General features: G+C 57.8%; 4 protein-coding genes across 12 annotated transcripts in view; 2 read left to right on the forward strand and 2 right to left on the reverse strand.

Moving 5' to 3' along the window:
* On the reverse strand, nucleotides 1-21,594 carry LOC148403046 (FH1/FH2 domain-containing protein 1). Of its 5 annotated transcripts, none has more exons than XM_088396173.1 (10): nucleotides 21,366-21,501; nucleotides 3,863-3,951; nucleotides 2,191-3,283; nucleotides 1,695-2,123; nucleotides 1,506-1,625; nucleotides 1,258-1,419; nucleotides 992-1,176; nucleotides 742-928; nucleotides 428-536; nucleotides 1-352 (listed from the first exon to the last, which is right to left on the reverse strand). In XM_088396173.1, the coding sequence occupies exons 3-10, from the start codon at nucleotides 2,728-2,730 to the stop codon at nucleotides 324-326; spliced, it is 1,761 nt and encodes a 586-aa protein (XP_088252299.1). In that variant the 5' UTR covers nucleotides 2,731-3,283; nucleotides 3,863-3,951; nucleotides 21,366-21,501; the 3' UTR covers nucleotides 1-323. The 5 variants fall into 5 exon arrangements, with proteins under 5 accessions (XP_088252299.1, XP_088252336.1, XP_088252310.1 ...); XM_088396210.1 differs by having other exon boundaries at nucleotides 1,695-1,877; nucleotides 1,989-2,123; nucleotides 2,191-3,951; XM_088396184.1 differs by lacking the exon at nucleotides 3,863-3,951 and having other exon boundaries at nucleotides 21,447-21,594.
* Nucleotides 4,753-19,594, forward strand: LOC148403047 (short transient receptor potential channel 5-like). 5 transcript variants are annotated; one of them, XM_088396059.1, is made up of 18 exons: nucleotides 4,753-5,401; nucleotides 10,644-10,830; nucleotides 10,919-11,037; nucleotides 11,182-11,535; nucleotides 11,612-11,728; nucleotides 11,876-11,938; nucleotides 12,028-12,165; nucleotides 12,248-12,454; nucleotides 12,701-12,838; nucleotides 13,062-13,260; nucleotides 13,342-13,481; nucleotides 13,845-14,045; nucleotides 14,192-14,313; nucleotides 14,948-15,143; nucleotides 15,224-15,433; nucleotides 15,744-15,837; nucleotides 15,923-16,012; nucleotides 16,371-19,594. In XM_088396059.1, the coding sequence occupies exons 3-18, from the start codon at nucleotides 11,005-11,007 to the stop codon at nucleotides 17,390-17,392; spliced, it is 3,324 nt and encodes a 1,107-aa protein (XP_088252185.1). In that variant the 5' UTR covers nucleotides 4,753-5,401; nucleotides 10,644-10,830; nucleotides 10,919-11,004; the 3' UTR covers nucleotides 17,393-19,594. The 5 variants fall into 5 exon arrangements, with proteins under 5 accessions (XP_088252185.1, XP_088252175.1, XP_088252168.1 ...); XM_088396049.1 differs by lacking the exon at nucleotides 10,644-10,830 and having other exon boundaries at nucleotides 10,996-11,037; XM_088396042.1 differs by lacking the exon at nucleotides 10,644-10,830 and having other exon boundaries at nucleotides 4,754-5,401.
* The window catches only part of LOC148403048 (dachshund homolog 2-like), a 19,645-nt gene continuing 16,688 nt past the window's right edge, over nucleotides 20,729-23,685 (reverse strand). The window contains exon 13 of the mRNA XM_088396220.1: nucleotides 20,729-23,644. The gene's annotated coding sequence lies outside the window, so the exon portion shown is untranslated. The remainder of the gene's footprint in view (nucleotides 23,645-23,685) is intronic.
* Nucleotides 21,532-23,206, forward strand: cnpy3 (canopy FGF signaling regulator 3). The gene is made up of 6 exons (XM_088396309.1): nucleotides 21,532-21,792; nucleotides 22,017-22,143; nucleotides 22,233-22,329; nucleotides 22,395-22,517; nucleotides 22,606-22,723; nucleotides 22,814-23,206. The coding sequence occupies exons 1-6, from the start codon at nucleotides 21,594-21,596 to the stop codon at nucleotides 22,996-22,998; spliced, it is 849 nt and encodes a 282-aa protein (XP_088252435.1). The 5' UTR covers nucleotides 21,532-21,593; the 3' UTR covers nucleotides 22,999-23,206.

Below are 23,685 nucleotides of genomic sequence, written 5' to 3' on the forward strand. Positions count from 1 at the left end.
TCGCCAGACATATTTTATTTCAAAACGGGATTGAAGCGCCAACAAACGGAGCTGACGAGACCAACCGAGCCATTCCCCCAAAATGGACGCCGGACCAACGGTCGGCGGCACACAAGATGATTCAAGACGTTGTTTGAGCTTCTTCTCCTGCCGATGGGTCACGTGACCACGCCAGCGTGTCCCTCGTACGTTCTTTGACTGGAGTGGGTCACCGGTGGCGCCCTCCCCAAAGCGCAAGAGGACAAATGAGAACGATGCAGACGTGGCGTTCCTACTTTGTGCTCGTACCAAACCGCAGGCGCTCTTCATGGGCGGCGGCGGGCTTAGCGCTTGCAGCTCGTCCAGACCGGACCTGGCTCGCACGCAAAAACCCATTTGGTTTGGTCGGTGGGGAAAGCAGACTTGAAGTGTAGCGTCACGGCCTCACCTCGGAGGCTGGAGATCCTCCCGCGGCGCAGAGGTACAGTCCTGTCCGGCCCGGAGGCGGACTCGGGTCTTCTCAGCACCTCCTCCAGCATAGAATGTTGCTCGCTTTGCTGGTGGAGCGGCACGGAGCCTGTCAGCCGCCGCTTTGCGTGCCCACCGCAGCCGCCGCCGCCGCCGCCGCCGCCGCCGCCGCCGCAGCAGCCGCAGCAGCCGCCGCAGCAGCCGCCGCAGCAGCAGCCGCCGCAGCAGCCGCCGCCGCCGCAGCAACCCCGACCGCAGCCGCCGCCGCAGCCCCGCTTTGGTAGCCGTACGTACCTCGGTGCGAGATGGCGGACTTTTGGCCCTTGGGCTTCTGGCGGCACGCTCTTTCTGGCGGAGGAGCGTCTGCTGAGCGGCCCGAAACTCCAGGGAGAAGTTGCTGATGGTTCTGCAGAAGTCCTGCGCTCTGGTTTCTCGCGCCATGGCTCTGGAGTAGCCCAGGAAGAGGAGGAAGGAGTGGAACCTGCACAAATGCGCTGGCTAGAAGGCAGGTCTCTCATAGGGTCGCCGCCAGCAAGCGACCAACCTGTTGGTCACCCGACGGTGAACAGCCCTCAGCACCTCGGTCCTGTCGGCGCGCTCTTTCAGAAGATTTGGCAGCCGGCGGCGGAGCTCCGAACGGTGATCCAAAAGGGTGGTCATCTGCTCCCACGAGCCCTCGGACAGGGCTTCCAGGTGCTCCAGGTTGGCTCGGACCAGCAAGTAGTCACACTGCAAACACGCAGAAGCGAAGCGCTCGACCCGTTCGAACTTTGGACGGCCCGATGGGTCGGGGAGGGAACGCCGCTGCACCTTGCCGGCTTTGCTGACCGCGCTCAGGTCCGAGTAGAGGTCCGAGGAGTGCGGGTAGAGCTGCAGCACGAGCGCGCAAACGTGGTGCAGAAGAGGTTGGCGGGAATGCGTGTCCCGCACTTGAGAAAGCTTGCCCAAGTAGCTCAACTCGAAGCCCCGGGCCTGGGCCGCGAGGGCGAGCAGATGAGCAGAGCTGCTGACGGGCCGAGGGAGGTCGCCGCCTGTCCGCAAGCAAGGCGAGCGCTCACCTTGCATCCGTTGAGAACGTTACCCACGGCTAACACCGTCGCCAGAACGTGTCTGAAGGTCTGGCTGGCGAGCAGCTGCTCCATGGCCTGCTTCAGGTAGAAGAGGGGCTTGGCGATCTCCTAACAAGCGGGTGGGCCGGCCGTTCACGCCAGAGCTCCGAGACGAGGCCGGGAACGCCGGTCGCTCACCTGCTCCAAGGAGTCGTAATCCAGCACAAAGGCCCACAGCTGAAGCCTGGAGCCCAGGTGAGGGATCTCCCCCAGAGCCAGCAGGCAGAGGTCGGCCGGGGCCAGGCAGAGGTCGGCGTGGCGGCCTTTGGCCTCCTTGATCAGACGAAGCTCCTCCTCGGTCGGGATCAGCGTTTGAAGCCGCTGCAGAGCAGAGCAGAGCAGAGCAGAGCAGAGCAGAGCAGAGTAGAGTAGAGCCGAGCCGAGCCGAGCCGAGCCGAGAAGAAGCGGAGAAGTGAACGAGCGGGGCAGTACCCGAATGTCCTCGCGGTCCAGGACGCTGCCGTCCATGCTGAAAATGGCGGGCGGCAGGAGGTGCTGCGGAGGCAGGCCGCTCAAGGTAATGCTGATGTTGTTACTCCTCGCCAGCCCCAGCACCGAAACACGTTTCTGGGTTGCGAGGCAGAAGCTGAAGCTCAAGTGGATATACTCACGGACGGACGTGGACTCTTCTTACCCCTCGTCCGGCGGCCAAAGGAGCCGAGCTCTTGCCCTTGCGTTCAAACAGGAAGGCCAGTCGGGCTGTATCCAGTCGGACCGGCTCCAGGAGGCTCCAGATGCTCCGTGTTCCGAAGCGAGTCCTCCTGGGAAGCAGCGGCACGCTCTGCAGTGGCCGCCAGTGGAGCTTCAGGGTGGCGCTTTTAACGGGGGAGTCCTCCAGAGGAGGTGGGGGTGGAGGAGGCGCTAAGACGCCACAGGAGCCTTCCTCGCTCCATGCCCTGCCCGAGTGGCTCGCTGCGTCCACTTGCAGGTCTTCCTCATCCCAAAGGTCGGTGAAGTCCAGTGCGTCCAGGCGGAGGCGAGCGGCGGCTCGGAGCGGCCGGGCTTGCGACCAGGCTTGCGGCCAGGCTTGCGGCCAGGCTTGCGGCCAGGCTTGCGGCCAGGCTTGCGGCCAGGCTCGCGGCCAAGCTCGCGGCCAGGCTCGCGGCCAGGCTCGTGGCCAGCCTGGAGGGATGTCCTCCTCGCGCTTGTCCCCGCTTTGCTCCGACTCCTTCATGATGTCACGCGTGTTCACGTGAGCGCGGCTTGGCGCTCGCCTGTCTTGTCACGTCTCTCCAGGCACCCTGAACCTCCAGAGCTTCGGTGCCTCTGTTGAGGCAAGGTCCAGTGAGTCGTGCGTCTGGAAAAGCCCCGAGGACACGCTCCACTGGATGGATGGCCTTTTATCTGAGAGGTGGAGCCTATGTATCGGTGGAGTTGATCTGAGCCGCGCCCTTTGCCTCCATTTCCTTATCGGATGGATGGCCATCTCCTGTTTGGACTGAATTGCACGCAGGCTCAAACCTCTCCCAGATGCTGTCCACAACCTCTTGCATCTCACACTTAGGACAAAATGCCATCTCGCTATTTGTAGTCGCATTGTTGCATTTCAGCAAGAAAGGTTCACAAGAGAAGACAGATGTGAGTTGATGGTGTTCCCCAGGCTTATTTGCACGGTCGGCTTGCAGACGTAATGAGGTCGCTCGCTCGCTCGCCTGCCTGCCTGCCCGCCTGCCTGCCTGCCCGCCTGCCTCCCTCCCATTTGATTCTCAGTCGTTTGGGAGCTCTGTCTGGAGGAACACAAAACAAAATGCTTTGGTCCAGAGCTTTGACGTGGTCAACCTTGTAAGCGTGCATGCAGTTGTGCATAGTCGTGGCAGAGCTCTGGACCTTCCAGCGGCATCGGAATCAAATCATAAAACAACCAGTAAGCGCAGACGACGTCGTCGTCGCCGCCGGGTGCTTTTCAAAGCCCACAGGCCATGTTTCACTTTTTGTTGATTATGGCGGCGCCATGTGGATAAAAGCGCTAGTGCGTTGCCTCAAATCGACCACATTTCCCCATCCACCCTACGAGCGCCGGCGCGGCAATAGCACCGATCTGGTGAATCCAATTGTGCCCAAACAGTATCATATAGAGTGGGGGGGGGGGGGGGGGGGGAACAATCAAAACACTGCGAACACAACACGTCCGGCATCGGTCGCGCTCGAGACGCCGGTGCAGTCGCACTTCTCTTCCCGCCGTGAGAGCTCGTAAACATGGCTACAAAGAAGTCCAACGTGAGGCTTCGTTAGTGGTGGATGGAACACGCTTGAAAGAAAATGAAAGAGCAGGAGGGAGACGGATTCCTTTTTCGACAGCACTGTACTTCTTCTTCACTCGCCGTAACAACCGACACTTCCGTATTCCCCGTCACCTGACCAAAACTAACCAATCAGGAGCCAGTGGTTTCGGCAGCTGCAAGAAAATGATTGACACTCTTACTCATTTTCAAACATAAATGGAGATGTATATTTCAACAAATGAACTAAATGTTCATACATTTCTGAACCTGACTAAATAGGCTGAACGTGAGAGCGTGAATCAAAGGTCAAGGCCATAGCTGCAGCTATCGAATGAAAGAAACACATTGCACGAAAGTGCAAATGGTGGTGTTTCCAGTACGGCGCCGGAACACAACACGTCCACGCTCGAGGAGCGCTTCTTAAATCCCATTTTGTGCAGAGCAAGAGGACCCAATGCACCGCCGTGTCCAGGTGTGGACATGACGGCCCGGGTACCGCGCTAACTCACGATTTAGAACTTCAGTCATAGTGAAATCATAAAACGTACACATTTATTTGTTCACCTTTCAATCGCGATCATCAGAAATTTGGTCTATGATAAAAGCGGTACAAGCGGATGGATGGATGGATGGATGGATGGATGGATGGATGGATGGATGGATGGATGGATGGATGGATGGATGGATGGATGGATGGATGGATGGATGGATGGATGGATGGATGGATGGATGGATGGATCGATGGATGGATGGATGGATGGATGGATGGATGGATGATTATTATTTGGCGCTCTCTCCACCAACTGACGACTACCTTGTTCAGGGCCGGCCCTGCGATGTGTGTGCGTGCGCGTGCGTGCGTCTTTTGAAGAAATGCGAGGAGGGGGCGGTACGTATGCAACACACTGGTTGCGTGATCTTGCCCGCAGCATCAGCACCACCACCACCACCACCAGCAGCAGCAGCAGCAGCAGCAGCAGCACCACCACCACCACCACCACCACCACCACCACCACCACCACCAGCAGCAGCAGCAGCAGCAGCAGCAGCAGCAGCAGCAGCAGCAGCAGCAGCAGCAGCAGCAGCAGCATCGCTACCAGGCGCAGTAGCGGCAGCAGCAGCGGCGGCGGCAGCGGCGGCAGCGGCAGCGGCAGCAGCAGCAGCAGCACAGACGTTCTCTTTGGAATAGCGGGAATGGGCCGTCATCACCTGTAGCTGCTGCACGCCGCTTCCCGACACACGCATGCGCGCACCGACGCTTCCCCTGCCCCAACGCACAGAAAGGATGGCACGCGCCGAGCGACAGACGCGGCTGCGGCCGAGTCCCCAGCACCGAGAACCGCTCCGTCCCCGTCCAGGCGGCGCGGCCAGGACGAGTTGATCCCGCGGAAAGCAAGAGGAAAGGGGCGTGGGGGAGGAGCGGGGCGGCGGTGTGTGTGAGTGTGTGTGTGTGTGTGCGCGCGCGTGTGTGTGCGTGCGTGCGTGCGTTAGGAGCTCCCGCGGGAAGGAGAGACGTACGGACAGACAGAGACACTCTGGGGAAGGAAGCGAAGCGACGCACGTCAGGCGCAAGGTACCAGAAGGGACTCATTTGGAGGATATTTACATGCCTCTCGCCAACAGGTAAGACAACTTTCCTCCCCCTCGAACCTGACCAATTTATGGTCCGCGTATGTCAAGCGGACGGGGACGCAAGTAGCCCGATGCATGCTAACGCTTTCCCAAAAGCAACGGGGCTCGCGCGTGTGATGAGAAAGTGTAGGCTTCAGCGCAGAGGTAGGCGAGTGGGCGCTCGAGCAGGCAGGCGGGCGCTCGGGGGGTGGCTACTCCACGCCCCACTCCATGCAAGGGGCGCTGCGGAGTTTGTGTGGGTCTTGGCGGGTTTTGCGCGCGAGATGGCGGTGGAGCAAGCTGGTGCGCGGCGCGGCCACTGCAGTCGACATCCGCGCGCGCGTCAGCGCTTGTGCACGAGGGGGGCAGGCACACGCAGATGATGGATGGCGCTGCAGAACCAGCGTCTTGGCTGCACGTGAAACACTTAGTCAGCCCCCCCCTTCCAAATAAAATATTCTTCTCCACCTGCTCTTAACACGCATGCGCAGTGCCCCAGCCGCGAAATGGCTCGTTCCAAAAGGAAGACGCGGTCTTTACGGTCTTGTTCACATTCAGTGGCTTCGTCGAAAAGGATCAAGGCCTCCGTTTTGGAAAAGCGATCAGCCTCGACAAATATTGCTGGATCACCGTTCCAAAATGCTCGTGTCAGCAGTATTGATATACAGCATCAGATAGCGCTTACTTGGCTTCACTCCAAAAGGTTTACGTCGGTCGTAATGATCCGGACCCTTGTTGATGTACATGGTAGATAGTGCGTGGACGGGCCCGAACGGAAGGAATGGACGGGAAATGGCTGCTTCCTGCTTTGGGAGCCTGCTGTGATGCGATGCGATGCGATGCGATGCGACGCGACGCGACGCGACGCATTGCTATGTTTTCCTTCTTATTTTGAGAGCGCCTTCTTGGAAAGGCGGGCGAGCGCAGCTCGGCAGAAAGTCTCAAATGTGCTTTTTTGCTGAGTGACCTGCGCGGGTTGAGGGCTCCCTCCGGCCTCCTTTCCTCTTTCCGCCTTTTGCGATTTGGCAGCTGGCTGAGGGTGGGTTTGCGCCGTTTCCCTGGGCGGCACTTTTTGCGGCGTGCAGGCGGCCTCCTTCCTTTTTGGTTTTGACGAACCCTCCTTCCATCTCTTCTTGCAAACGCTCACGGTTTCTCCCGGGTCGAAGCCAATTCCCTCATCCGTTACTTTGGCAGCCGCCATGCGACCGTGCACGCGTCACCTGCACATGCTGGCTTTCTTTCTTTCTTTCTGTCTTTCTTTCTTTCTTTCTTTCTGTCTGTCTGTCTGTCTGTCGGTCTGTCTGCCTGCCTGTCTGTCTGCCTGTCTTTCAGTCCACCGTGGCTGAAGGCGGCTGCACGCGGTCCGCATCGCCCCGTGGCTGATGGTAAACGGGTTCAGATAGAGGTTAAGCTGGTTTAATCGCGCCGTCGCCTGCCGCCTCCTCACTCCACTTTTGCTCCCCTTCCGCATCGCTGTCGGGAAGCATTAGCTAATTTGATTTTGAAGCAGAAAATATGGTGGCCATGAGGACGGCCGCAAGTGTCGTTAGGCCTTCGAGTGGGACCGCGGCGTACTTGCGTCACGACCCAAAGATTCCGGACCCGCTTGCGACGCCAATAAACGCGCTGTCACTTTCACCGCCTCAAAAATATGACTTTTGGCCAATACTGCTTAGAAACGATTAGTCTTTTCATGGAGAGTTTTATGGGGGGGGGGGGGCGTTTGGCTTCTGCGACGGTTCGTCGGTCCCGCAGCTAATGGACTTCTGTAATCAAGCGATGCCGCTCTATCAGTGATGTCACGCTGGCCATGCGAGGACGATCAAAGTCAAATTTTGCAGTGAACAGACATTTTGAGAATAATTGTCAATTTTTGTCTATGTGAAGCCCTTTGAGACTGTTTGTGATTTAGGGCTATACAAATAAACTTGAGTTGACTCGATGAAGTAAAGACTAGAATAAAATAAAGTACAGCCTTGTTAAGACCCAAACCTGCGATCACATCACGGCCGAAGCGACGGCAGATTTTGCCAAACAACCTTTGAGCAAGTCCGTGAAAGTGGGAGTGCAGACCCCAATTGGATCGTGTCTCAGAAGAGAAAGGAGCATGAGGGAACCATTTCCAAAACGGCAAAATTCAAAGTGTTGCTTTTGCAAAGCTTTCAAAGTCCGCACAAAGCGGCGGGCTGTGCGTCGTTAACATAACGTGCGACCCCCAGGGGGCGCTTGCCGCATATCATCCTTTACGACGCTGGCGTGCTGCCATTTCCTCAAGAGGGATCAATGAGAGTGTCCGCCTCAAGGGCGCCAAGGACAAAAGAAAAAATCTCAAACTCATTTCATCATCGGCCTGTGAAGTCGGAAGGCTTCAGCGCTAGATTTTGCTCGGTTCTATTGCAACTTTGTACGCTAGATGTTGCTGGGGGGGGGGGGGCAGAGCCTTCTTTTCCGAGTGCAAACGCCGTGTGTGAAGTAAGAGGTCAGCTTTGAGGAACAGGCAGCGCTCGTTAAGTTGATGAGGCAAAGCCCCACGAGTGGCGAGACGGCATCCGGCCCAGCGGCGGCCTCGGGCCCGCCCGTGTTGGGACTCGGCACGGAGATTGCAATCTTGGCAATTTTGGCAACCTTGGCAACCTTGGCTCCTTCATGGTTTGCTCACGCCGGCGTGAGCGTCAAGCTACTTGGTCCTACTCGGTCCTCGACCCCTCTCGGCGGCTCCACTGACGACCGGGTTCCAGTTTGATGTCACGTTTCACTTGAACATGTCAGCGTACGTCCGGCAAGTAATGAGCGAGGCTTATTCGACTCCACTTCCTCCATTAAGGCTTCTTTCATGTTTCATTTCCTCGTCCTTTTGAGCCTCGGGCCAATCCCAGATGCAAGGTTTTGGCCACTTTGCGATCTAGCGAAGGACACGTTTGGATGTCTGCGGACGTCACCGCGAGAAGTCCACGTTCTTGACGCCAGCGGTGCTTGTGGAATCAATTGCCCGTCGTAGCTCGTAGTCCAGCTTCATGTGTCCACTCTGTCCGAGTGAAATAGCAATCGAGTCTTGTCAGACACGGGCGGCTGCTAACGGTTGCTAAATGGAGGTGCGCCATGCGCTCAAGGGGCGGGGATGTCCGTCCATCCATCCATCCATCCGCCCGTCCGTCCGTCCGTCCGTCCGTCCGTCCGTCCATCCATTTCCTCCAACCATCTGTCCGTCAATCCATTGAGCGCTGGCGTTTGGAGCCGTGACCTCGCGCTCGGGGGGGGGAGCAGACTCGGACAACGGGGCCCGAAGAGCCGCGGAGCCACTATGAGGGGTTTCGACGCTCAAGCGGGCAAAGTGTTAAGGCGTCGCCACGGAGACCAACGTAGAGTCTCGCTTCCGCTCGCGTAGGAGCGTCACGAAGGGAAGCGGCTGCCATTCGGGGTTAGGAGGCGAAACGCGATGCGCTCTTTGGTCGTTCTTGTCGTCCATCGCAGTGAGCTGCACCGTGACGTTTCATTTAGGCCAGAGGAGGCAAATCAATATCCCACGCTTGAAGCCCACCCGCTAGCATAAGGAGGAATTGAGAAGACGATTCTGCAGCCTCCACAGCAAAAGAACAAGAGCGGCAGCGAGTTGAAGGGAAAAGCAGCTCCAATTGTGTTGAAAAGGCAAAAAAGCTGATAGGGAGAGAGCAAAGCTTTGGCTGATAAAAGGTTGCCATCAATTGTGTGCAAAGAGAGGGAAGGAAGGAAGGTGGGAAGGAGGGAGGGAGGGAGGAAGCAAGGAAGGAAGGAAGGAAAGTTGGTTGACTCAAGAGGCGGTAGCATGACGGAACGGCAGCCTCAGCACTTGCACAATACCTGCAAGTGGCCTCAGAGGCAGAGTGACGACGGGGAGGTAAAGTGAAAGTGAAGTGAGGAGGGGAAGAGGGACAAAGATGACGACGTGCTAACGGTAAAGGTGGGAGAGCACGGCTGACACCTGCCAGTCACATTCGGGGAAGGAGGCAGGAAGGTCAAAAATGCCCCGGTCAACGGGTCACCGCTCGCTTTGCGGCGCTACTGATGGTCAGGAGCGCCTCGGGGTTCCGTGTCTTGCCATGGATCCGACCTGCGCCCTCTGGGTCGAGATCCATGGATCCGACCTGCGCCCTCTGGGTCGAGATCCATGGATCCGACCTGCGCCCTCTGGGTCGAGATCCATGGATCCGACCTGCGCCCTCTGGGTCGAGATCCATGGATCCGACCTGCGCCCTCTGGGTCGAGATCCATGGATCCGACCTGCGCCCTCTGGGTCGAGATCCATGGATCCGACCTGCGCCCTCTGGGTCGAGATCCATGGATCCGACCTGCGCCCTCTGGGTCGAGATCCATGGATCCGACCTGCGCCCTCTGGGTCGAGATCCATGGATCCGACCTGCGCCCTCTGGGTCGAGATCCATGGATCCGACCTGCGCCCTCTGGGTCGAGATCCATGGATCCGACCTGCGCCCTCTGGGTCGAGATCCATGGATCCGACCTGCGCCCTCTGGGTCGAGATCCGAGCACACTCAGTCAACTCGGCAAAGAGGAAGCCCCCCCAAAGCAGAGTGTTGGTAGCGGCTGGGGTTGCGCTAGCTTCACTGGCGTCGGCGGCCCCGTCCGTCTCCCCAAATGCCTTGCGCTTCTAAATTTAGAGCGTTACGCAACAAAAAGGTTGCATCATCGGGTAACACACTTTCTGGATTGACTCGCTTTCCCTCAGCCCTTTTCATCTGCTAAAGATGTTTGTTTGTTAGCCTCAAGCAAAGGTCACAAGTAGAGGACGTCATTGTTTTTATTTATTCACTTGCCATTTGTCATCTCGGGCGGGACAGAGGACAGACGGGACACTTGGCCGACTGACTTGTCAAGCGAGCGCTATTTGGAGGTGCGAATGGCGTAGGTTGGAAGCAAAGAGCCTTTGAGCGACTGCCGCTTTGGTGCCGAGCTACGGGGAGGGAGGGAGGGAGGGAGGGCGAGCTTAGGGGAAGCGAGCGGTGGGGGGGGCTCAGGTGTAGCTTTTGCTCGTCAAGCGGGGGACAGACACACCGCGAGAGGTCTTCGGAGCCCAGGCACATGTCCGGCCCAGAGGGCCCAGCCAGGCATATGAGCGGTCCGGAGGGCCCAGCCAGGCAGATAGATGAGCGGTCCAGAGGGGTCAGCCAGGCAGATAGATGTGCGGTCCAGAGGGGCCAGCCAGGCAGATGAGCGGTCCAGAGGGCGAGGCCAGCTCAAAAAATGTGTCACATCTCAACAGGTGCAAGTTGCAAAAAACAAAGCCAAAAGCCTCACGCGCACCAGCCCGCTTCTGCACAAACGCTGGGCAAGCGACACGCCCTTGCGCAGCCACGTAAAGCCTCGGGTGCCGATCCGTGTTCTACTCCTCTGGAGCCAACGCGCACGTTTGCGGCGTCCGGCACGAGACGGGAAGGCGTCCACGACAGGCGCGTGACCTACTCGAGTTGCCCGACTTGTTCCAAGCTAGAGAAGCCAAATGACTTTTGGAGCTTCTTGCTTTTATTGCACGGACAGCACGAGGGACTCGCTGGCACCGACGTCGCCGAGCGTGTGTGGGGAGTCACCGGTTCGGTGTCTTGTCTCCCCGCCAGATCGTCCAAATGAATCCCATGACTCAGCTCTACTACAAGAAGGTGAGGACCGGCCAGCTAGCCAGCCGGCCGGCCGGCCGGCCGGCCAACCAGCCAGCCGGCCGGCCGGCCAGCCAGCCAGCCAGCCAGCCAGCCAGCCAGCCAGCCAGCCGGCCAGCAAGCTGATGCAGTTTGTCTTCCCTCAAGGCGACGTACTCGCCGTACCGCGACCGCATCCCGCTGCAGATCGTGCGGGCCGAGGTGGAGCTGTCGGCAGAGGAACGCGCCTACCTGACGGCGGTGGAGAAGGGCGACTACGCCGGCGTCAAACACGCGCTCCGTGAGGCCGAAGTCTACTACAACATGGACGTCAACTGTCTGGACCCACTGGGCCGCAGCGCGCTGCTCATCGCCATCGAGAACGAGAACCTGGAGATCATGGAGCTGCTCCTGGACCACGGCATCCACACCGGCGATGCCCTGCTCTACGCCATCCGCAAGGAGGTGGTGGGCGCCGTGGAGCTGCTGCTGTCTCACCGCCGGCCCAGCGGCGAGAAACAGGTGCCCGCTGAGCCGATGCCGAGAGGACAAAAAACACAAAATGGCACAAACAACAAGTTTGGCGTGTTCCGGGCAGGTTCCCTCGCTGATGATGGACAGCCAGTTTTCGGAGTTCACCCCCGACATCACTCCCATCATGTTGGCCGCGCACACCAACAACTACGAGATCATCAAGCTGCTGGTGCAGAGGAAGGTAAGGCCGAGCGGCGGCGGGCATCCCTTTGGGCCGAGCGGCGGCGGGCATCCCTTTGGGCCGAGCGGCGGCGGGCATCCCTTTGGGCCGAGCGGCGGCGGGCACCCCTTTGACCGGCGCGCGTCTCCTCTCCCGCCCTCCTGGTAGGTGACCATTCCCAGGCCGCACCAGATCCGATGCGACTGCGTGGAGTGCGTCTCCAGTTCGGAGGTGCCCCGAGTCGCGAGCGGCGCAGCGTTCCAAAATTGCCAAAGTTGCCAGGCCACGCACGGCATCCACGCGTCCCGTCTGGTCCGCAGGTGGACAGCCTGCGGCACTCGCGCTCTCGACTCAACATCTACAAGGCCTTGGCGTCGCCGTCGCTCATTGCGCTGTCCAGCGAGGACCCCATCCTGACCGCCTTCCGACTGGGCTGGGAACTTAAGGAACTCAGCAAGGTCCGCCTTGTCTTGTAGCCAATTGCTGGCAAAATTCAATTGTGCCAAGTTGAGCTTCCTGCCTCCCCGGCCGGCCGGGCAGGTGGAGAACGAGTTCCGCCAGGAGTACGAGGAGCTGTCGCAACAGTGCAAGCGTTTTGCCAAAGACCTTCTGGACCAGGCCAGGAGTTCCAGAGAGCTGGAGACCATCTTGAACCACCGGGACAGCGACCAGAGCGAGGAGCTGGACCCCCGACAGTGCCACGACCTGGCTAAGCTCAAGCTGGCCATCAAATACCACCAAAAGGAGGTACGGCGGCCCAAAGAGGCCAAACGCTCTGGGGATGGCCCTCTTGCCATCTTGCCTTCTGGCACGGAAAGCTTTCCTTTGTTGCCTCGGTTCTGTTTTGCAAACACTTCTTTCTCCCGCGTGTCTTTGTATTGCGGAAGCAACTCTTGGTTCACACGACGTCTCCGAGGAACGTCTTTGCGTGCGTGCGTGCGTGCGTGCGTCCGCCCGCTCGCCCGTCTGTGACCGGTCCGTCTGTCTCGGCAGTTTGTGGCGCAACCCAACTGCCAGCAGCTGTTGGCGACACTGTGGTACGACGGCTTCCCGGGCTGGAGGCGGCGCCACTGGGCGGTCAAGCTGGTCACCTGCTTCATCATCGGACTCCTATTTCCCGTCTTCTCGTTGGTACGCGGCGGCGGCGGCGAAGGCGGGGCGCTTTGCGGGCGTAGGAGCGGGGCGCCCCCGTCTCCTCGCCCACGTCTTCTCGCCCACGTCTTCTCGCCCACGTCTCCCGGCTCTTTCTTTCTTTCTTTCTTTCTTTCTTTCTTTCTTTCTTTCTTTCTTTCTTTCTTTCTTTCTTTCTTTCTTTCTTTCTTTCCTTCCTTCCTTCCTTCCCTGCCTGGCGCAGATCTACCTGTTGGCTCCCAAAGGCGCGCTGGGGCGCTTCATCAAGAAGCCCTTCATCAAGTTCATCTGTCACACGGCGTCCTACCTGACCTTCCTCTTCCTGCTCCTGCTGGCCTCGCAGCACATCGCCCGCACCAACCTGCACATGCAGGGCCCGCCGCCCACCGTGGTGGAGTGGATGATTCTGCCGTGGGTGCTGGGTACGCTAAGCCTAACCCAGCGACCTTAGTTCAAAATGTCAAGAAACCGTCTGCGTGTGTGTGTGCGCGCGCGCACTTTAGGATTCATCTGGGCAGAGATCAAAGAGATGTGGGACGGAGGCTTCACAGAGTACATCCACGACTGGTGGAACCTGATGGACTTTGCCATGAACTCCCTCTACCTGGCCACCATCTCACTGAAGATCGTGGCCTACGTCAAGGTAATGCCGAGCGTCGGGCGGGCGTCGTCAAGGTGCTTTGAGAACGTCCGCCAGCAAACGAGAGCGTGCTCGCTCACCAGACGCCGAGCCATCTGCGGCATCTGTGAGCTGCTGACGGACAGCCCGCTGGCCGGCCGGCCGGCCGGCCCGCCCGCCCGCCCGCCCGCCCGCCCGCCTCCCCTCCCTCCCTCCCTCCCTCCCTCCCTCCCTCCCTCCCTCCCTCCCTCCCTCCCTCCCTCCCTCCCTCCCTCCCTCCCTCCCTCCCTCCCTCCCTCACACCCGCGCACAGCCTTTCCACAAAATGCGTACGTCCACCCGGTCTGGCGTTTCCTTCCGTGCGCTTGACTCTTCTCTCTCGGCCAGTACAACTCATCTCGGCCCCGGGAGGAGTGGGAGATGTGGCACCCGACGCTCATCGCAGAGGCTCTGTTCGCCATCGCCAACATCTTCAGCTCGCTGCGACTCATCTCGCTCTTCACCGCCAACTCGCACCTCGGGCCCCTGCAGATCTCCCTGGGCAGGATGCTGCTGGACATCCTCAAGTTCCTCTTCATCTACTGCCTGGTAATGCCCGGTAGTGACACCGTTCTGGCCAAGGCTGCGTCACGTGCCGAAAATGATCCCGGTTGACACTCGGCGTCTTTGGGCAGTGGCGTGCAAAGGGCGCTGAGCAGGCAATTTGGTGATTCCCCCCCCCCCCCCCCGCACAGGTGCTGCTCGCCTTCGCCAACGGCCTGAACCAGCTCTACTTCTACTACGAGACCACGGCCTCGGAAGAGCCCAACAACTGCAAGGGCATCCGCTGCGAGCGTCAGAACAACGCCTTCTCCACGTAAGTGGCCGTTCCCGCGACGGCCTGCTTTGGCTTTGGATGGTTTGGTGTGCAAAAGCGAGAGAACGTTGCGCTGGCGACTGCCCCCCCTCCGCCCGCGCCTCATCTGTCCATCACGCCGCATCAATGCGTCGGCGTGTTTGACACCGGCGTGCCAGGCGAGGCGTCTGCGCGAGGCGCGTGTGGAGGCGGCAAAACAACTGGCTCGGGAACATCTCCGCCATGACTGACAGATGACCGTTGGCGCCGCCAGGAGGGGGGGCGCTCGGTAACTGAGTAAACGCCGAGTGGTCACGTGGTGTCGTTCTCGCTTTGCAGTAAGGATGCTCTGTCGCCTCCCCTCCTCATTTAGTCCGAGCAGGTCGGCACGGAATGGATGTCGCCGCTGAATATTTGATGCGGCGCAAATACGTACTAAATCAGCTTCGCTGGCCGCTTCATCAAAGTTTCGACGAAAGAGCGCAACTCTTTCTCCGGCTCCGGCTCAGTCCTACATTTCGGAGGGAGCGCTGGCTTTTCCAGAGCAGCGTACGCGGTCCAGATGGGGCCGGTCGGGCTTTGCGCTTTGGCAAAGCAAAGCACCACGTGAGCGGTGAGCTGGCATTGGCAGCTTGTTCTCCATGTCCGCCTCCAGGCTCTTTGAGACTCTGCAGTCGCTCTTCTGGTCAATATTCGGTCTGCTCAACCTCTACGTCACCAACGTGAAAGCCCGCCACGAGTTCACTGAGTTTGTGGGCGCCACCATGTTTGGGACGTACAACGTGATCTCGCTGGTGGTTCTCCTCAACATGCTCATCGCCATGATGAACAACTCGTACCAGCTCATCGCCGTGAGTGCCGCCGCCGCCGCCGCCCCTTTTTGACCTCGCCCGCCTGCCTGATGCCTGCCGCTTGCCCCCCGGCCCATCAGGACCACGCTGACATTGAGTGGAAGTTTGCTCGCACAAAGCTGTGGATGAGCTACTTTGACGAAGGAGGAACGCTGCCGCCCCCGTTCAACATCGTTCCCAGCCCCAAGTCCGTCTGGTACCTGCTCATGTGGCTCCACAACAAGCTGTGCGGCCGAGGCCGGCCGCCGGGGGATGACCCGCACAAGTGCGAGAACCTGCGAGAGTTCACGGTGAGTGGACCCGAGGCTGAGCGTGTCGCTAAGGAGGAGACCTCCGCTCGCTGACACGCACACGCACGCACGCACGCACGCACGCACGCACGCACGCACACACTGACGCACTTGCTGAGTTACGTAAGACGAGCAGCCCACATAAGTTAAGAGCTCCGACCGTGTTTCTAAATTCAATCCGTCGGTGCATGCCAGAACCGCCTGGGCTCAAACTGAAAATGTCAGTGCCTGATTATTGGGACTTGTCCCCCCACCCCACCCCACCCCACCCCACCCCACCACCCGCCCCACCCTCTCTCCCTCTCCGTAGGAGCGTCACGCCGACAGTCTGATACAGAACCAGCATTACCAGGTGTGTAAGCCGGGTTTCCACAAAGAGGACCGACGGCAAACGCTGGTTTGGGGTATCTGACGCCGACGGATTCTCGCGGCCGCCCGGACGGGCTTTGTATTCAATCTCGGCCCAAGGTAAAGCGCCCTTTTCAACAGGAGGTGATCCGAAACCTGGTGAAGAGATACGTGGCTGCCATGATCCGCAGCGCCAAGACGGACGAGGGCCTGACGGAGGAGAACTTCAAGGTGGGTGGACCCGGGCGGCCGTATTTATCCGTCATTCTGGTGGATCCATCATCCTGATCCGACCGCACGGGGAATTTTTCTCGACGGATCTTTGGCTTAGCGAGCGGCCGGCCGGCCGCTTCTTGGGTTCCCGTCATCTTTGGCGGAGAGAAGTCAGGACAGTTTGGAAAGCACACTGTGCTGGGAACCTCCTCCTGCTGCTGACCCCCTCCGCCTGCTCCTGCTCCCGCTCCTGCTCCGTTTTTAACCTTTGAAAGCCGAGTTGTCTTCACTGCGCAAAGGCCTGTGTGCAAACTGCTGAGGATGCATCGAACGCGACTGCAGGCTCTTCATCATTCAACATTGCCTTTGTTTCCAGGAGCTCAAGCAGGACATCTCCAGTTTCCGTTACGAGGTCCTGGATCTCCTGGGCAACCGGCGACCTCCTCGCCGACACTACTCCTCCTCCAGCGACATGGCACGAGACGACGGCGGCGGCGGCGGCGGCGGCGACGTGGCCTCGGAGGACGACAGCGAGCCGGGCGACCGGAGGGCAAAGGGCGTCAGCTTCACCGTGCCGCTGGAGGAGGAGGACGATTGCCGGCCGGCGCCCGCGCTCGGCGTCTCCGCCTTGGTACGCTCCATTTCCGGGATGAGCCGGGTGGGGGAGGGGGGGGAGGAAGGCCCGGCGGAGGAGGGGGAAGAGAAACCCAAGAGCAACGGGCTGAAGACCGCGGCGCTCCCGCCTTCCGGCACCCTAGCGTCGCCGTGGTTCTCGTCCTCGCTCTCCACCTCGCTGGCTCGCACCAAGAGCCGGCTGCAGCGTCTGCCAGTAGCGGCCAAGACGGACTCCTTCAAACGCCTCTCGGTGCTCTTCTCCCGCTCCAAGCGCTCGGCCCTGCCCCTGCGCTCGCTGCCCCTGCGCTCGCCGCCCTCCTACACCATCTCCGACGGGCTGCTCCTCCCGCGGGGGGGCCGCTCCGACTCGGGCCCGGAGCGCGTGAACGAGACCCTTCTGAACCGGGTGGGCCGAACAAACGCACGCGACGTGCTCCTGACGCTGCCCCCGCCTCCGCCTTGTCCCTGCCAGTCGCTGCACTGCGCGTCCAACATGTCCGAGTCCAGCTCGCGTCTTTTGGACTCCAGCGAGGACATTTTCCAAGGTGGCGGCGGCGGCGGCGGCGGAGTGGAGGCGGCGGGCGACGGGGGTGGCAGCGGAGGGCTGATGATGATGGGCGGCTGGGTGGGACCCTGCGACGACGTCGCGGAGGACGGCCGCGAGGTCGCGGAGGACTCGGTCAGCACGCAGCTCTAGAAGCGGGACGGACGGGCCTTTTGTTTCTTTTCCGCTCTGACGGCCGAGGCTGGATTTGCGAGTGCCCGCTTCCCGTTTGGCAGTGATCAGCGCCATGTTGAGCGAGGCGCCCGCCGCGCACGCCTCAGACACGCTCGCAGCGCGCTGATTTTTCCCTCGTCTGCCTGCGGCTGGTGTTTTGCCGACGCCTTTCTCTGCGTACTTTGACGATAGCCGATCCAAGCGATCACGCAAGACTGAGCGACTCCACGCAATTTGCGCTTTTCTTTTGTTTTCTCTGAAGGCCAAACGGTCGCCGCGTTTGCGTCGCTCGGGCCTTTGCGAGAAGCCGTCGTTTTGCCCCGGCTTGTGCGTTTGTCGTCCGTCTCGGGTAGTCCCGAAAAAGTCCAGACGTCCCGCGTTGGAGCTCCGCGGAGCGTGCATGTTTCCCCGACGCTCGCGAGGTCGCTTGACTTTGTTTGGCGGGCACGGAAGACTCGAAATGGGCACGAAAGGCCGGCGCGTCTCAAAAGGAAGGCGGCCATGTTTTCTAAAGCCAGCGCAAGAGCAAGCGAGCGGCTCACCGACTTGCTAACCGTGCACGTGCTCGCTCAATCATCTTCTCTTGGTTTGGCCGGCTCGCTCATGTTTCCCTTTGCTAAACGGCGGCGCGGCGCGTCCCTTCCTCCCTCCCTCCCTCCCTCCCTCCCTCCCTCCCTCCCTCCCTCCAACCAACACCCATGGCCCGAGCCGAGAGCTTTTTTAGGAAGGTGCGCCGTATCCACCGTAACGACCAGGACGGGGCCGTTTTCCCTTTAAGCACTTTGGCGGCCGCCAGTACCTGGACCACTTTGAACGTAGCCCCAAGAGACAAAAGGAGAAGGACAAAGGATGCCCTCAAGCCTCTTGCCAAGGAACCACCTTCTACCCCACTTATGCCAGTAATAATGACGCTAATCATCACAATAATAATAACAACAACAATAAGAGGCCTCGTCTGGTTTGTCTTTTGCTTCTTTGCCTCCAAGATTCAGTTCTTCCTTGACTTTGTCCCACTTGGAGCTGCTCAATAAATCCACCGTGTTGGACTTGGACAGGAAGTGACGGTGCTGACGCACGCGCAGCCGCTGGATGGACGCACGCACGCGCAGCCACCGCCACCAGAGACTTTTTGTCTTTTTATTATATTTTCGTTTTTGGGCGACTCATGCAAAACATTTCCCTTGTTTCAATGCTTTTACCAGTCCAGCAGCACGGGCGCACCGACTTATTAGGCATGTTTGATCAATGGCATTACAAGACACGCGCGTGCGCGCACACACACGCACACTGTGTTTCCGCCCCATCGCAACGATATGGTTTGACGATCAATCGATCGCACCTTGACAATCACCATAAGGACCGGCGGGCCAACATCACACCTCTTAAAAACCATAGAATTCCCCAAAACCAATGAATTCTGAACACAATTATTGACAAGTATTGATCACCGTAGAAGCTCCTTTGAACGCAAGTTCAGATAAATCATTCGGATGGGCCAATATCAATAATGGCAGGCTGACTCCCTGAGGCGTGTGTGCGTGTGAGTGAGTGAGTGAGTGAGTGAGTGAGTGAGTGAGTGAGTGAGTGAGTGAGTGAGTGAGTGAGTGAGTGAGTGAGTGAGTGGGGCTCATCAGCCTTTCGAGACAAGACTTATCTCCTCCAGTCACACACACACACGCGCACGCACGCAAACACACATTTAGACAGCAGTGTCTCTTGACAGAGAGGTTTCGTCATGATTTATTCACACAAATACGTGTGTGGCCACTGTCATGCACACAACACGCGCACACACACACAGACAATACCACTACATGATTTATGTTCCTACAACAGGAAAAACAAGGACAAACTCACAGGGGACACTAATAACCACAAAGTGTGTGTGTGTGTGCGCGTGTATACAGGAGGCATACTACAAATGATTCCGAAGTGCGGCATTTTAAGTGGCACTTCAGGTGTCAAACAATTGTTGTCCAACAGAATAGCTCTCGCACACACACTCACGGCAGGCACGGCACGGCACGGCACGGCACACACACGGCACACACACGGCACACACACGGCACACACACGGCACACACACACACACACACACACACACACAGGACAGGTCGCCCTCTTCACCCTCCACGCAGATTTTCAGCTTTGACAGCGGGAGGGGATTTTTTTCCCCGTGAATGAATGTATGGTTTTTTTTTGTTTTTTTTTTTGCAGAAGCCGGCGCACGTTGTTAATTCCTGAATAAAGGCATCATTACAAAGGTGCTTGCTTTTGTATTTTGTTATGTACAAATACATGAAAACCTTCACAGCTTAGCCCTTGAATGTGCTAGCTAAAAAGCTAACACTGACTAGCCATGAGGCACGGGCTGAACACAAATGCGCAGGAATCATACAACAGTCGTACGACAACAACTATTAGCTTACGAGCGAGCGCTCTGTCTTATGGAGCAAAATGGATGTTGTGTGACAAAAAGGGTCCAACTCATTTTGTCACGGAAGGGACGGAGCAGCGCGACAAACTAATAGACGCGGCAAACTGACATGACTTAACGAACAAAACCAACAACAGGACTGACCGACAAAGATGTGCAACAATAAATCATGAAGACATTCAGACAACAACACACACAATGACCCGACGGGGCGTGAGTGCGGGGCGGACAGGACTTATATACACGACAGGTAACAAGGGGCAGGTGAGAAGAATCAAACTCATCATGGCCACACAGGAGGGGAGGGGAGGGGAGGGGAGGGGAGGGCACACCGACAAAAACCAAGACAAGAGACTCGTAGTAACACGGCTGGGGACGAGATGTGACACATTTGGATTCTATTGAATTGTGTGTACGGAGCGAGAAAAAGATTGTGATGATCAACAAAGTCCGTTTGGACGCATCTCTTTGTAGCTAATGGACGGCGGGTGGGGGGGCGTGCGGCCCGGTGGGCTGATGCGCCACCTTCAGCGATTCAAAGGGCTTTGTTGGCAGAGTGCCCGAGCGAGCGAGGCTGACGCCGGCCGGCCGGCACCTCGCGCCACCGTCGGCAGCTCTTTCTGCCGGCCTCCGCGTGATGCTCCTATTGCCAAGGGACAAAAGCTCCTGCGTGGGCCGCGCTACTGAATAGGAACCGGTCGGCCGACTCTCATCTTTCCAGCTCCCCTCCGCCGACTCAGTGTCAGCTTTTGCGATGAGACGCACACTCATCCGCCGCCAGCCGGCTCTTCTTTTGGCATTGTCTCCCGCGGCGAACCGAAGCGGAGCGGAGCGGAGCATGCTTGACAATGGTTAACTCGTACTATTTGATACGTCTCATTTTAGATCAGGGATGTCTCGCCATGTTGCGACTCATGTGTGCGAGACAAGACAAGAATGTGTGGCAAACAAAGAAAGCCCAAAGTTGAGGATCATTTTGTGCTTAAAAAGAAAACAAGCATACATGGCATTTCAAGTCACAGATGCAACACTGTCCAATCGTGGGTACAGATAATCCCGTTGACAATTTGCATTGGCATAGCGCCTTCATTTGCCGTGCAGAAGTAATCAAAGAAATATCGGCTTGCTGCTTTGCACATTTTCATCTCGAATGTCTCGGAACCGTAGCAAGTGCACAGATCACCATTTCTATTTGTGAATCCTTTTGTGCACAGTCAAACAAACAACGAGTTGTGTTGTGTGTTCTTTTCACATAACCTCACATCATCCTCAAATATAGAAGGGATAAGAGTTTGCCACCATGATTCTGTGAATAGTTAGCCTTGCTTGTTTTTTTTCTCTCTCTCTCTCTCTCTCTCTCTCCTCAACGACTACAGTGCCTGGCGGCACCATTCTGATTCTGACAGGTCCGTTTTGGTTCTACAGTGACCAGCCTCTAATTTAGTATCTGCAATGAGCCTCCACTTCTTGATTCTTTTCTTGTAGCTCATAGTTTGGAAAAACGCTCTCGCTATTCCATACCAAAAAAAACGCGGAGTGCGTGTGTGTGTCAGAGTAAAATACATATACATATACATATAGCATTGACTTGGGTATGTTACCTTCCAAACCCGTCGTTGAAGGGGCGGGCAGCGCCCTCCTGTGGACCATGAAAAGAAAGAGAAACTAGCACCACGACTGACCGGAGCTGCGTCAAGCAGTACTGCGCCTCTGCCGGTGTATACTGCCTCCTGATTGGTCGGGCCGGTGCCACTTCTTTCTCTCTGATTGGTGGGTGAAGAGCCGAGCCGAGGCGAGCCGAGCCGAGAGCGGAAGTGCTCTCAGTTGAGATGAGCCATCGAAAGCAGTATCAAATAAATCCCTTTCCTAAACTTCTCAAAGGACCAAACGAGCGAGTCCAACAAAGGCTGGCGGGCGGAATGACTTTAGCGGCTCGTTTTTGGCTTTTGGTGAGCGTCACTGCGGCCGGGACGGCGGCGAAGCACGACGGCGACGACGAGTGGGTGCACCTTCCGGACAATTGTGAAGGTAAGCGATCACCAACCACCCACAATGCACTTCAAATACCCGGAAACAGCAGGTGATCATTTGGTCATATCATACAGTCATGATGGTAATCAGTACGTATCAGTATCGTCCTCAATTGATGCATTGAAAAGAAACCAATTCACCAGACATTGATGGAAGAAAAGCAACTGCCGTCTGTCACGATGCTTTTCCGAGTCATGGATATTATCGATGTTTCTTTTCAGTGTGCAAGTTTGTCAGCATCGAGATGAAGTCCGCCTTTGACGAAACAGGAAAGACCAAGGAAGTCATCGACCGCAACTACCGTTTCATTGACAGCAGGGGAGCTCCGCCCATCAAATACGTCAAGTCGTAAGTACGCTAGCTGGCGCTCACTACTTTTCTCGAGCGTGCCTCAAAAGCACGTCCGTCCGTCCGTCCCTCCGTCCCTCCCTCTTCAGTGACCTGCGCTTCATCGAGGTGGTGGAGAACGTGTGTCAGCGGCTCTTGGAGTACAACCTGCACAAGGAGAGAAGCGGCAGCAACCGCTTTGCCAAGGTGAGTCGAGCCGCGCCCGAGCTCCTTTGCTCCATCCCGAAGACTTTGTCCGTTGTCCGTCGCAGGGCATGTCCGAGACCTTCTCCACGCTGCACGGCCTGGTCAATAAAGGCGTCAACGTGGTCATGGACATCCCGTACGAGCTGTGGAACGAGACGTCGGCGGAGGTGTCGGACCTCAAGAAGCGGGTAAATGTGGGCGGGTGCCGGGCGGGCGCCGGGCAGGCGCCGGGCGGGCTCAATTCCATGCCGTGAGCACAACCTGCATCTGTGTCAGTGTGACGTGCTGGTGGAGCAATACGAGGACGTGATCGAAGACTGGTACAGAGGCAGCCAGGAAGAAGACTTGACCACATATCTGTGCGAAAAGCACGTGCTCAAAGGACAGGACACGGGTGACTCACGCACGCACGCACGCACGCACGCACGCACTTGCGCGCGCGCGCAATGACGGCAACGCTGAGCACTAAATGTTCTTTGCCCAGCCTGCTTGAAGGAGGAGTGGGCACCCAAAAGGAAGGGAGACCGGGCGGCCATCGCACAACACAACAAGAAGAGTGAAGGAGTTGATAGCAAGAAAAAAAGGGAGAAGAAAGCAAAGACGGCGGACCCGGACGCGCGGGGGATTCGGTCCCGGGAGTCTCCGTCTGGGACCAAGACGGAGCTGTGAGGATCTCTTTTTTGCGGGGGGCTCGTGAGGATCTTTGGGGGTGGGGGGGCCTCACTTTTGCTACAACAAAAACATCTGACTGCTCATGCTGGATGTGTGTGTGTGTGTGTCTATTTAAGATGATGTGCAATGCGTGTGCATTTCCCAGTTTTACGTGCTTGCTGCTGTGCCGTTTCTGTTGTTCAATAAAGTTTTCTAGATCGAACAATTCACTGTGGTTGGCGATGGGGGGGGCTCCAGTCAGATTCAATGGCTCAACTTTGTTGCCAGTTGCCTAAGTATACTTTCAAAAGTTTTTGAACCTCTTCAACACGGAGTGCAACATTAGCAAAAATGGAATTAGACACAACGCTAAGGTGTTGTAATGTCAACGTTGTACCCCTGGAGGGAAGCAGAGTTCAACAAGAATGATCCGGGGACATTACAATGTCACGTTATCGCCGCTCGCGAGAGCCACGATTCTGCGTCAAGAATCGATGCCAAGCTCACCAAGCTGACGATGTCACGTGCCTTACCTGAAGTGGTGGAGCCTTACCTGAAGTGGTGGAGCCTGACCTGAAGTGGTGGAGCCTTACCTGAAGTGGTGGAGCCTTCAGACTTGCCCAACTTAATCCACCGCTCACGATCGTGTCAAAACGTGATAAAGCTAAACAAAAACACAACACATCTTGAGTAGTTCGCAATTTT

This window comes from Syngnathus floridae, chromosome 1 (genome assembly GCF_059516105.1).
Source record: "Syngnathus floridae isolate MCC-2025c chromosome 1, RoL_Sflo_1.0, whole genome shotgun sequence".
Taxonomy (NCBI): domain Eukaryota; kingdom Metazoa; phylum Chordata; class Actinopteri; order Syngnathiformes; family Syngnathidae; genus Syngnathus; species Syngnathus floridae.